The 13952-nt window shown below is 45.9% G+C and overlaps 1 protein-coding gene across 1 annotated transcript in view; it reads right to left on the bottom strand.

The window, feature by feature from the left end:
* The window catches only part of GRIK3 (glutamate ionotropic receptor kainate type subunit 3), a 191339-nt gene that overhangs the window by 87566 nt on the left and 89821 nt on the right, over positions 1-13952 (bottom strand). Inside the window, exons 4-5 of the mRNA XM_088834979.1 lie at positions 12292-12468; positions 1468-1725 (exon numbers count right to left, since the gene is read on the bottom strand). Of these exons, the coding sequence (XP_088691105.1) occupies positions 1468-1725; positions 12292-12468 (435 nt within the window). The remainder of the gene's footprint in view (positions 1-1467; positions 1726-12291; positions 12469-13952) is intronic.

Here is a 13952-nt window from a genome sequence, read left to right on the forward strand (position 1 = left end):
GCCGCTTACAAGATAAAGTCTGAACTCTGAAGCTAGACTGCAGAGACCTTGCCCACAGCCTGTTACACACTGTGTATCTGACCTTTTCCTTCCACCTACCATACTGGGATCCCCTGCTGTTCCTCCCTCATATAATGTCTCCATGACTCCTCTTTCTGTCCACCCATCCTCAAGGCCAGGCTCATGTCGCCGTTCCTCTGATGTCAGCCCACACTAGCCAAGGTCATGGAGCCTCCCCTCCCCAAGTGCCTCTAGCTCTGACTGTATGAACATGTCACTTGGTTCTTAGCTCTGATGGCCTGGAAAAGACCAGTGAGCTCTAGGTGGGCACTCACTCCCCTTCAATATGACTAACTTCTCAAAAGAAGATGGGATAGCTTCATCTTTATTTCTTCTTCCTTACCAGTGCCCAACATACCGCTTCCTGACATATTTAATTATAGTTTATTTCCATTTTATTTTCACCTCAATTCAATTCAACAAATATTTAAACAGTATTCATTGTACCAGGTGCTATTCTAAATGCCGGAGGCACAGAAAGTTCATGGTCTGGAGGCAGAAATGGCTCCAAGACAGACAATCATTCACAGTGGTATGTGAAGACAGATAAAACTACAGGGCTGCAGCAACACAGGCCAAGACTTGGAGCTGGGCAGGAGCGCCTCTCGATGGCTGGAGGCAGTGAGCAGGGATTGGGGGGATCTCTGTCATCCAGGATCTACCGTCTTGCGCTTCAGATAGAGCAGGAACTCAAGAGATGCTTGTCGAATCCCGAGTTACCGAAAGAAGATCGGCTCTTCTGAGGGAATCTCTCCCCACTACCCTGACTCCCCATTAGGAGGTAATCAAGAGCTGACATCGAATCACAGGGAGCTGAGAGCTGGCGGGCTCTCTCCAAACTGGCTGCTATAGTTCTTGACTTGTCACGTGGCAGAGCAGGGCCAGATGGGTTAAGTGACTTGCCAAGGTCACTCTCTAAGAGGCAGGGCTAAGAAACGTCTTGGGACTTGAGTCTTTGGAAGGAAAGAGGCAGTGAGGAAATAGCTCTGTGCTGCTCAGCTATTAAGTGCAGGGTCAGCCCGCATCATGCACTGTTTGGTTTGAATCCAGAGTCTGCACTCACAGCCCCATAGCACAGAGCTGGATGTGTGTGCTTCTGGTGAGAATGAGTGAATGTGAGGGTGAAGGCAGGTGTGGGTGTGGCCAGGCAGGTGTGAGTGCAGACTGAAGCATGCTGCCAGGGTTGAGGCAGGAGCAGTTCAGGGCAGGTGTGAAGCAGCTTGGGTGACTGTGGCTGGTGTGCACAGGGCTGTGGGTGGGTGCAGGGCGAGCGTCAGTGTGACTGGGTGAGGCTTGGGTTCTAAGTGTGGACAGGGCAGCTGAGCTGGACGAGCAGCAAAGAACCTGACCCTGGGGCACTGCCACCCTCACCTCCTGCTCTTGGCGTGGCCAGGCGTGGCTACTCACCGGTGCTGTCGTCATAGACCACAGTGGCCGACCGCCACCTGAGGTACTGCACCAGGTCGAGGATGGCGTGGCTGAGAGAGGCATAGTCCGGGTACAGGTTCACGTAGAAGGTGTCTTTGTTGTCCAGTGGGTGGTGCTTCCAGCGCAGCTGGATGTGGGGCACCTCCAGCGCGTTGCAGATGGATTGGACGGCATTGGTGCAGGAGCCCTGGGACGGCCCGAAGATGGCCACCACTCCCAGTGCCAGCTGGTCACAGGCTGTGACAGGAGGAGGGAGAGAAGGACAGTACAGGGGTCAGTGCTGTCTCAGCAGGCAGCTGGGCACTGTGAGCACGAGGGGCTGTGATCCTGATGACCCCTCTGAGGCTGCACCACTGATGAGCTCTCTGAACCTCAGTTTCCACATCTCAAAACTGGGGTTGTAATAGTCCCTGCCTTAGAGAGTCATAGGAAAGCTGAATGAGATAATGAGTATACACTGTTGAGGGGAATGCCAATTGGTGCAGCCGCTATGGAAAACAATATGGAGGGTCCTTAAAAGTCTAAAAGTAGAGTCACCAAATGACCCTGCAATCCCACTCCTGGGCATATATCTGGAGAAAACTCTAATTCAAAGAGATATATGTACCCCATTGTTCATTGCAGCACTATTTACAATAGCCAAGAGATGGAAACAACCTAAATGTCTATCAACAGATGAATGGATAAAGAACATGTGGCATCCAGAGGCACATGCATGCACGTATGCCCGCGCGTGCGTGTGCGTGCACACACACACACACACACACACACACACACACACACACTGGAATATTACTCAGCCATAAAAAATGAAATAATGCCATTTGTGGCAATGTGGATGGACCCAGAGAATATCATACTAACTGCAATAAGTCAGATAGAGAAAGACAAATATCATGATACCGCTTATATGTGAAATCTGAAAAAAAATGATACAAATGAATTTATTTGCAAAATAGAAATAGACTCACAGACACAGAAAACAAATTTATGGTTACCAAAGGGGAAAGAGGAGTAGGGATAAATTAGGAGTTTGGGATTAACAGGTATACTCTGCTATATGTAAAATAGATAATCAACAAGGACCTGCTATACAGCACAGGGAACTATACTCAATATTATATGTGTGTGTGTGTGTGTGTGTGTGTGTGTGTGTGTGTGTATAGTTGAATCACTTTGCTGTGTGCCTGAAACTAACACAACATTGTAAACCATACTGTAATACTTCAATTAAAAAAAAGACAGCATGGCACTCATGAAATAGAAGTGATGATTGTTGTATCAACAGTGCTTAACACAGTATCTCGTGCTTAACTGACAACTGCTGAGTGAATGGAGGCTGAACCCCTGCCTTCAAACAGCTACTCGTCCTGGGGGACGCTCAAGGGCTTAGGCAGGTCAGAAGGCAGATGCTTTTGGGAAGGGCAAGAAACAGTGGGCACAGCAGAAGCATGAAATGAGTAGGAACCAGAGCAGCTGGGGCTCAAAGCAGGGCATAAGTTCATGCAGGGACCATGCCTAAAAGAGCCATAAAGTGGGACCTCAGGGGCGGTCATGGGGAGGGCTCCCCAAGAGCCATTGCCGCTTTTCTGGCAACTATCTCTAGTTTTCCTTTGGGATCCACTGCCTTTCCCACTTCCAGCCTCTGAGCGGTAGGGCAACAGGCTCTAACTGGACTGTTCACTCACCACCCCCAGGCCAGTCATTGGTTTGGAGGCTGGTCATGTGAATAGTTGGAGCCAATGGGATGGCATGAGACCTCTCACTGAAAGGGGGAAACTTCCTGCTATAACTGGACTTGGGAGGAGGTAAGATCTGGAGGTAGTGTAGCCTCTAGTGCTCACAGAAAAACCCTGGTGCTTGTCTGTGAATGGAGTCATTGTGGAGGAGAGCAGAGCTAAGGGACAGAAAGAAATATGGGCCCCATGATCAAGTGGCACCCTGGACTTCAGTTATCTGAACCAATACGTTCTCGTTTTGCTTAAGTCAGTTAGGATTTGGCTTTCTGTCACTTGCAACCCTCAACACAGCATGAGCACATCCATCAGCTTGTGGCCATGGGAGTGACACAGTGTGCACATATATGAACACATGATGCACGTGGGAGGAGGCAAGACACGGATGAACAGAGGATTTACACATGTCCTGGCTGCCTCAAGGGCCTCCGGGAAAGACCTTCTGGGCTCTGACCTACCCCTAAGGTTTGCAAAGCCCAGGGCAGAGAACAAATAGAGGCCCACATATCAAGTGGCTAAATATTTAAATACTTTAAGTCAAGCTAACCAACTGTTTTATAAAACATGCCCTTTCCTTCTTCCTTGGTAAATATGCTCAAAACAATCTGGAAAGTCAGGTGAGAATGGAGACTTGTACTCAGTGATGTGGGGAGAGGTGGCACCAGTTCCCCCACGCCCCACCCCATCCTGTTTGACCACTGGCTTCATACTGAACCATAAAGGGCCTTGAACTTGTCCTATGGACACCCTACTTATGTCCAAGCTCTGTCCACACCCCTTACAAGTAGCTGTCTATTGGTTACCCCTAGACAGGGCCTAGGAATATGACCACAGCAGGACGACTGTACCTCCAGAGGATGGCACAGGGCAGAGGCTCATGCAGACCTGGAGGCTAGCACAGAGCCAGCTGGGCAGAGGACTATAAGAGGGGTCATGAAGGCAATGATTTTGATATTGACCGTGAGATCATAAAGGTAACTATAGTGACAGATGTGGTAGTCACGATGGTGTCTTAAGACTGTGTTGTGAGGCTGCTGCTGATCATGGTGACGGCACTGGTAGGGGTGGAGAGGTGACGGTGCTGTAACAATGGTGGGATGGTGATGAGGGGGTTGAGGATGCTAAATAAGTCGGCGGCACGCAAGTAATGGTGATGATGATGGTAGGAATGAAGATGGTGACGGAAGGGCTGATGAGAGAGGAGGCGATAACCGTGCTGGCGGTGATAACAGTAACGGTGTTGACGACGCTGGTGGCGATGGTGACGGTGGCAGGTGATGCTGGCAAGGATGTGAATGGAGTGGAAACAGTTCTGATGGTCATGATGATGTTAATGCTATGACCGTAATGGAGACAATGATAGCAGGAATGGCGCTGATGTTAGCACGGATGAGACTGGCGATGACGGAGGTGCTGCTGTCACTGCAGGGACGCTGCTGATGTAGTAAGGTGATGATGGTAGTGTTGATGCTTCGAGAGTGGAGCTGATGCCGCGACTGGCGGTGGTAATAGTGACTGTGGTGGTGTGCGCTGTGTTGAGGTGTCGACAGTGGTGATGACAGTGATGTGATGACAATGGCCACGCTGGGTTTCATTCTGCCGGAGACACACGACTAGTCCTCACTGTTGGGTTACAGGAGGTATAAGTCCTGCCTTTCACCTGTTTCTTCTCTGTGGCCTCTCTCCACATCCCTTTTCCCATCCCCTTCGTGTTCCTTCCACCCACGGAGGGGCCTCCGGCCTGGAAGAATACTGCTGCCCCAAAGGGATGAGAGTAGGGTTATAGCAGCAGCAGCTTCATCTCCAGATGTTTCCAGGGCAGCAGCCAACTCTTGTTCTGGCAGCCCTGAACACACACAGCAGTAATTACATTATTTGTGACTTCAATTTTGAATCCATTTTCTGGTCATTTTACAGTAACTCAGTGGTTCACAGTCATTGCAGGAGTCCACAGCCTGAATGCAGTTCCCCCGCCCCCTTTCCATGGCAATTGTAGTTATAGCAAAAATTATCCCAATCAATTTGTGTCTTAAAAGGAACTGAGCCGCCCAGAGAATAAATGAAGGCAGAGGAGCCTGGGGAGGGCTGGGTCGATTCCAGGCTAACTCCGGTCAGGCTTGGAAGAAAACACAGACGCTCTCCGAGTTGTTGGCTCAGGCACTGCCTGGCAGTCACTCTTCTTTTAATTTTCCACAAAACATTTAAAAATAAGGACAATAAGTGAATGTCCCTGTTAATGGGAAAAGACCTTCTGGGCCTCATGTGGAGGGAAGGACTAATTCACCCAGGGCTGGCCAGGCAGGCGGTGCCAGGCTCTGTGCCTCTGCATCCCCTCAACCCACAGGGCCTGAGGTGGCTGGGTCCAGCTGTGATGAGAACCTCTGCCTAGAAAAAATGAATTAGCATTGGGTTAATTAGAATGAGGCCCAAGTTCACCCCCCTGGAAGAGTCCTAATGATGCTCCCAAGAAATACATTTTTAAAAACCAAAGATCAAAAGGAAAAATAAAGATCACAGAACATGGGGTTCCCCGAGGGATAGGGGGTACCCAATGGGGAGTATGATCCAACAGCAGAAATGCCTGCAGGGTCAGACAGCGATGATTCTGACCACAGCAGGGGTCTGTCTTAGGTGTGTTATCAGAAGGACATTAAGGCAGAGTGACGGTAGACAGGAGCCACTTAATTTTTTATTGAGATATAATTCAGTGGAGGGCATTAATTTTAAGCATAGACTTCTACGAATTTTTACATATAACTGTACTCATGTAACTACTACTTAGATCAAAATACAGAACATTTGCAACACCCGAGAAGGTTCTGTCTTCCCCTTTCCAGTTTATATCCACTGGACTCCCTCCTCCAAAAGTAATCACTGTTCATTCACTCAACAAGTCTGTGAGCTTCATCTACGATTGCATGCATAGCGAGAGTTGGTTGTGTTCTTATTGCTGATTCAATTCCACTGTATAGCTGGACCCTCCCCCATCCATCCATTCTGCTGTTGATGGACCTTTCATTTATTTCCAACTTCAGCTAATATCAAGAAAATGGCTAGGAACATCCTCACACACACATATCTCGCTTTAGTAAATATTTCCACACAGTTCTCCTGAGAAGTTGAACCAGTTTTCACTCCCACCAGCATTATGTAGAAAAAATATACCTCAACTCATACCTCCCATCCTACCCAGAAAATAAATTTGAGACAGATCATAAAGCTAACTCTGAAAGATAAAACAATCAAACTTCTAGAAGAGAACATAGGAGAATATCTTCATGACCTTAGGATCGAAAAAAAAGAGAACACAAAAGGCATTAGCCATAATGGCAAACACTGATAAATTGGACTCCTTTAAAAGAAAAACTTTGCTCCTCAAAAGATACTACTAAGTGAGAAGGCAAGCTCATTGGCAATAGATATATGCAATACGTATATGCAACAAAGGACACGTATCCAAAATGTACAAAGACTCCTACAAATCAATAAGAAAATGACAAGCAATTCAATTTTCAAAAGTGGTTGAAAGCCTCCAAAAGACACTCCAGGAAAGAGAAGCTCCAAATGATCTATTAGCATATGAAAAGATGCTCAATAACTCTGGCCATCAGGGAAATACAAACTAAAACCACGGTGAGACATCCGCCACATAAACCACCAAACATAAAACATACTTCACCACAAGTTAGCAAAGACACAGAGCTACCACAACTGTCCCGCTTTACTGCAGGGGCGTGGGGTGCTAACTGGCACAGCAATTAGTTGGAAAACTGTTAGGCTAAACATATGCACATTGGATGCCATCACATTTCCACTCCTAGGTATGCGTCCTAGGAAATCAACCCTGAATATTCATCGGAAGGACTGATACTGAAGCTGAAGCTCCAATACTTCGGCCCCCTGATGCAAAGAGCCGACTCACTGGAAAAGACCCTGATGCTGGGAAAGAGTGAAGGCAGGAGGAGAAGGGGACGACAGAGGATGAGATGGCTGGATGGCATCACCAAGTCAAAGGACATGAGTTTGAACAAACTCCGAGGGATAGTAAAGGACAGGGAAGCCTGGCGCGCTGCATTCCCTGGGGTCTCAAAGAGTCGGACGTGACTGAGTGACTGAACAACAACAAGGCATGCATCCAGAGAAAAATGTGCACGTTTGTGCAGCAAAAGACATCAACAAGAGTGTCCATAGCGGGGCCTCTCTGTGGCCTCACACGGAAACAACTCAAATGTTCAACAGTGAATTTGCTTTGTAAAAATTGTGGCCTATTCGTATAATGGAATACTACATGACAATGAAGAACAAGAGACTACTGCTACATCTGACAACAGAGATGAATCTCAGGATCTACTGAAGGGTGAAGGAAGCGAGACTCAGAAACGTATGTGTTGGTACTCTACTTAGGGAAAGTTCAAAAACAAGCAAAACTAGTCTGTGGTACCAGAACCATGATTCTGTATTTACATCACTGAGGAGGCAAACTGATGCGCCACTGAGCGGAAGCAATGGACAGCAATCTCACAATATACCCACACACCCATATCCACACAGCCAGGGGTTAGAGATGCGATAGAAAGGTCCAGGGTGTTACGAGATGGAAGCAGGGAGATCTGACCTTGTCTATGGGATTGGGGAGGGCTCCCCTGAGGACCAGGAGGCTAAGAGGAGATGGAGGAGTTATTTAGACAAAGAGGTGGGATGGGGAAAGGGAATCATAAGCAGAGGGAACAGCATGTGCAAAAGCCCTGAGGTGGGAGGAAGCATGGTGTCCTGAGGACAGCGGGGACGACTGGACCCAGAGACAGGGGCAACTGATGCAGATGTGGCTGGTGGGTCATGGTGGGAGACTAGACAGGCCCGCAAACAAGTCATGTGACCTCCTGTAGGATGGGGAGGGACTGTGACCAATCTGATTGGACTTTCAGAGCTGAGTGTCTCCATCTCAGGTCTGCTCACCCGCTGCCAGGCAATAGTGTGGGACTGCGAGTTCCCATTGAGGAAGCTCCTCAGCAGGCTCTGAAACTCTGCTCCTGGCTCACTGCTGGGCAAGGTCTCGGCACTGAATGGCTTGTGCACCACTAGAGAGTTGTCACAGTCTTTTAGTGAATTTTAGGGAAAATGGACAGAAGGCACAGCCTGGTTCTCTAGGGTGGTTGTGTGCATACAGGCCTCTGTGTTCTGTCTCCAGGCATCGGTTGTGTGTTTTGACCTTTTCACTGAGCAGTTTTGATTGAGGTCAACCATTTACCAGCTGGACAAGGCCAGGCAGAGGGTGCCAGCATGGACTCTCAGCAGGGAGATGGAGACCTGACTGCACGGTGTTGGCTGCAGTGCTTGCTGGGAGACGGCTAAGAGGATGGAGGTAGGGAGGGGAGCAGGCCAGCACAAGAGAAGGTGAGTGATGGAGTGATGGGGAAGGACCACTCTTCAAGGCTAGCAGGGTGGGTGCCTCTAGTTTGTGTGCAGGTTGGCCCTGAGACAGTGGCCTCAAAAATCTCAGCGACAGCTGTGTTCAATGTCAGAGACCCCTCGACCTTCAGTGCACAAGGCATGGAGGAGCAGGGTGGGCGAGACAGGGACCACCAGTGGGAAAGTGCCTGAAGGTGTGAAGCCCCTGACCTGATGCTTCAGTGGGTGGACAGCAAGGCAGCCAATGTAAAAGGAACAAAGTCTGATGGTACTTCGTATGAACCAGGCACTGCTCTAATCACAGAAGTGTGCCCATTTTGTAGATGAAAAAAACTGAGTCACTGGGTATTTTGTGCAAGACCACACAACTAATATCAAAGAGGACAGGGTGCAATTCCAGGCTGTCTGGCTCCAAATTCATGCTATTCTGCCTTTCTGTACTGAGAGGTTTACTTCACAATAAAGCAAAGTCGCTTAGTCGTGTCCGACTCTTTGTGACCCCATGGACTGTAGCCTACCAGGCTCCTCTGTCCATAGGATTTTCCAGGTAAGAGTACTGGAGTGGGGTGCCATTTCCTTCTCCAGGGGATCTTCCCAACCCAGGGTCTCCTGCACTACAGGCAGACACTTTAACCTCTGAGCAACCGGGGAAGTTTCACAATAGGGCTTTGGAAAAGAGCTGGGATCAGGCAGCACCTTGGCAAGTCTGCACCTGAGAGACCAGGAGACCTTGGTTAGCTACTTGGAAGCCCTTAGAAAGACTAAGAGGATCTTGTGGATAGGCTGTCTTCCCGACAGGCATGGATAGCACAGTCAGCTCAGCCTGCGCAGTGGTCCCAGGACATGGGTCCTGGGCAATGATGCTTAGCCTCCCATGCCCTATCCTCATATTACTCATTCACGGATTCATTCAATGGCCATTTCATTGAGCATTTACTATATGTAAGTCTTTTAGGTGACAGGCTATATCAGTTAACAAGAGAGAACCTTCTTTTCAGTGGTGTTGGCGAGGAGAGGAAAGACATTAAACACCCACAGTGATTTAACTACAAATTGTGATAAGGGCCTTGAAGAAGAGAAGCGAGGGGCTATAATAGCATATTATGGGAGGAATGACCTAGCTTTCTCTGGGAACCAAGATTCCTTAGGTCTGAGGGTTTTTTTAAATGGAGTTCCATGGACCTCTCGGGTTCTATGGAAGTTATTCCCAAAGTTATTTAGGCCTTTAAGTTAAATTCCAACAAAATATATGTATATGTATGTATTTTTAAAAGATAATAACAAAAGAGCATACTTGTATACTCAAATGTGCTATATGCCACATTGGAAACCGGTAGCTCATTCATTTATTGAAAAATTACCATGATTTTTCTGTGAGGATCTTGGATAAAGTTCTCCAGTCCTTTCTGTACAGGCATTAGAGTTTACTGTAAACATGTCATTAATGTGAAAGAATATAGCCCAATATTTTAGTTTTGATTTCACGACCCAGATAATCATGATGGTGTGATCACTCACCTAGAGCCAGACATCCTGGAATGGGAAGTCAAGTGGGCCTTAGAAAGCATCACTACGAACAAAGCTAGTGGAGGTGATGGAATTCCAGTTGAGCTATTTCAAATCCTGAAAGATGATGCTGTGAAAGTGCTGCACTCAATATGCCAGCAAATTTGGAAAACTCAGCAGTGGCCACAGGATGGGAAAAGGTCAGTTTTCATTCCAATCCCAAAGAATGCTCAAACTACCGCACAATTGCACTCATCTCACACGCTAGTAAAGTTATGCTCAAAATTCTCCAAGCCAGCCTTCAGCAATACATGAACTGTGAACTTCCAGATGTTCAAGCTGGTTTTAGAAAAGGCAGAGGAACCAGAGATCAAATTGCCAACATCCGCTGGATCATGGAAAAAACAAAAGAGTTCCAGAAAAACATCTATTTCTGCTTTATTGACTATGCCAAAGCCTTTGACTGTGTAGATCATAATAAACTGTGGAAAATTCTGAGAGAAGGGAACACCAGACCACCTGACCTGCCTCTTGAGAAACCTGTATGCAGGTCAGGAAGCAACAGTTAGAACTGGACATGGAACAACAGACTGGATCCAAATAGGAAAAGGAGTACGTCAAGGTTGTTTATTGTCACCCTGCTTATTTAACTTACATGCAGAGTACATCATGAGAAACACTGGGCTGGAAGAAGCACAAGCTGGAATCAAGATTGCTGGGAGAAATATCAATAACCTCAGATATGCAGATGACACCACCCTTCTGGCAGAAAGTGAAGAGGAACTAAAGAGCCTCTTAATGAAAGTGAAAGAGGAGAGTGAAAAGGTTGGCTTGAAGCTCAACATCCAGAAAACGAAGATCATGGCATATGGTCCCATCACTTCATGGGAAATAGATGGGGAAACAGTGGAAACAGTGTCAGACTTTATTTTTGGGGGTTCCAAAATCACTGCAGATGCTGATTGCAGCCATGAAATTAAAAGACGCTTGCTCCTTGGAAGGAAAGTTATGACCAACCCATACAGCATATTTAAAAAGCAGAGACATTACTTTGCTAACAAAGGTCCTTCTAGTCAAGGCAATGGTTTTTCCCGTGGTCATGTATGGATGTGAGAATTGGACTGCGAAGAAAGCTGATCGCCGAAGAATTGATGCTTTTGAACTGTGGTGTTGGAGAAGACTCTTGAGAGTCCCTTGGACTGCAAGGAGATCCAACCAGTCCATTCTAAAGGAGATCGATCCTGGGTGTTCTTTGGAAGGACTGATGCTAAAGCTGAAACTGCAATACTTTGGCCACCTCATGCAAAGAGTTGACTCACTGGAAAAGACTCTGATGCTGGGAAAGATTGGGGGCAGGAGGAGAAGGGGACGACAGAGAATGAGATGGCTGGATGGCATCACCGACTCGATGGACATGAGTTTGAGTGAACTCCGGGAGATGGTGATGGACAGGGAGGCCTGGCGTTCTGTGATTCATGGGGTCTCAAAGAGTAGGACATGACTGAGCGACTGAACTGAACTGAACTGATGGTGAAAACTGTTTGACTGGATTTACTACAATTAGTTTTATGAATTATGGTTTTATAGTTATTATGCAACCAAAAATAAAATGGAAACATATTTAAGCTGAGGTCAATGTCAGACTCAAGTGTCATTCATCACTGGGGTCAAATTGTTGCAGCCACAGACACAGCTGTTTTTGTTTTTATCAAGTCTTTTTATGGCAAGTAAATGTTGCATGTTTGAATCTCTACATAACCTATTTTATATATATTTTAAATACTGATTTACTAGGCAGAATTTCAATGAAAGAAAAAGTAAATGTGAAAATGCTGGCTTTGGTTCAGAGCCTGTGAAGACCTGGGCTGCCTCCTCTACCATCTCAGACTCCATCCCTCATACCCCACCCCTTCCCAAGGCCCTTCATGGCCTTTGACTGTGGCCTGGGAACTCCTGATGGACAAACCACTGCTCCTGGGAGGTGATTCAACTTAAGCCTAACTGGGCCTGAGGCTGGTCCAAAAACCAGGCAGAAAAGACTCTAATCCCCAAACCCACCCAGAGTTTTGGCATGTTTTTAGGACCTTGGACAACAAACTCAGACCTATGCCTCCCAAGGCCAGAAAGAGGACAGTGGGGGCAGCACACTCACCCTTCTTGGTGGCCTCGAAGCTGTCGTGGAAGTGAATCCTCTGGATGTCATAGGTCAAGGTTGTGTTGGGCAGCAGAGTCCTGTTTCTGTTGATGATGTTGGCAGAAAATCGAAAGGCATGCTCCTCGGCGTTCATGACCTGGGCATTGGGGCCGTCTGCATACTCAAAGATTCCTCCTGTGAGAGATGGGGAAAACTGTGTGTGCTGGTGAAGGAGGAGGTATGCTAAGAAATACGCTTGGCTCAGAAGGTTTTATGGGCAAGATTCTTCCCCCAAATGTTCAATAATATGCCAGATAATTCCTCTATGTAGAAATTGTGCTGGAGCATAAGAAATATGAAAATTCTCCTAGTTCATTTCACTCAGCTGGCGAATTCCTGATAACAGAGACTGACAAACAGAACCAAAATAAAACTGACCAACTTATGAATGTTGCTATGAAAATTCTCAGTAGAATGCTGGCAAGTAGAATCTACCAGAATATTATTACAAGGATAACATACCATGATCACAGAGTTGTATTCCAGGAATGTAAGGTGTGGTTCAATATAAAGAAATCTATGAATAACATTCCATCGCATCAGTAGTTCAAAGGGGAAAAATATGATCAACTCACAAGATGCAGGAAGGCATTTGATAAAATTCAATATCTACTGCTGTTAAGAATGCTTAATAATCTAGCTCTAGAAAAGACACCTGAAGCATCTTCAGCTCAAATTGGCCTTTAATATCAACTAATGGTGAAACACAAGAGGCATGCTCATTAAAGGAAAAAAAGAGGAGGTGTGTGAGGAGTTACATTACACCATTAACCACTGAGATAAGAAGGGAATATAACTTAGAGGCACACCTCTTAGGAAGAAAAAAATTCTTATTTGCAAATGATATAAATGCCTTCCTAAAAACTCTTAAAATAATCCCTAAACATGAAAACCAATAAGAACTAGTAGGAGATTCAAGTTCAATGACCAGTGAGCACAAATAAAGTGTTACTTTAAATAAACAATAACCAGTAAAAATGGCAAAAGGATTTCCTTTGCAATATCAGCAAATATTAAATAACTAATCATGAACCAACTTCAATATTAAAAATGGCAACAAAACAAAACATCTTAGGTGAGAGACATAAAAATAGGAGGCATGTTAAATGAGGAAGCATGTCATATTGGGTAGTCAGGGTCAAGGATAAAGGTGTCTAAATTACTTTTTCAGTTTAATGTGATTCCAATCAGAATCATAGAATACATACATACATACATATACACACACACACACACATATATATATACACACTTTTTATTTACTTGACAAAGCAGCTCTAAAATGCATCTGGAAGACTAAACAGGAGACAGCCTAAACAGAGATGAGAGATGACTTGAACTGCCAGATTTAAAATATATCATGATGCCAAAATAATTAAAACCAAGCCCTAACGGCATATGAAAACACAGATAAGTCAATAGAATGAGATAAAATCCCCAGAAAGAGGCTCTAGTAGAGATAAATATTTAAGACATGATAAAGATGGCTATTTCCAATCAGAAGGCAGAAGATGAATTATTCATTAATTGTGCTGAGACAATTATTCAATTATTTGGGAGAAATGTAAGTTAGATTCCAATCTTAAGCCATATATCAAAAAAAAGTTTCAGATGGAGTA

The sequence above is a fragment of the Moschus berezovskii genome, chromosome 4 (assembly GCF_049115385.1).
Source record: "Moschus berezovskii isolate FMDL1 chromosome 4, NW_MosBer_1.0, whole genome shotgun sequence".
NCBI classification, from domain to species: Eukaryota; Metazoa; Chordata; class Mammalia; order Artiodactyla; family Moschidae; genus Moschus; species Moschus berezovskii.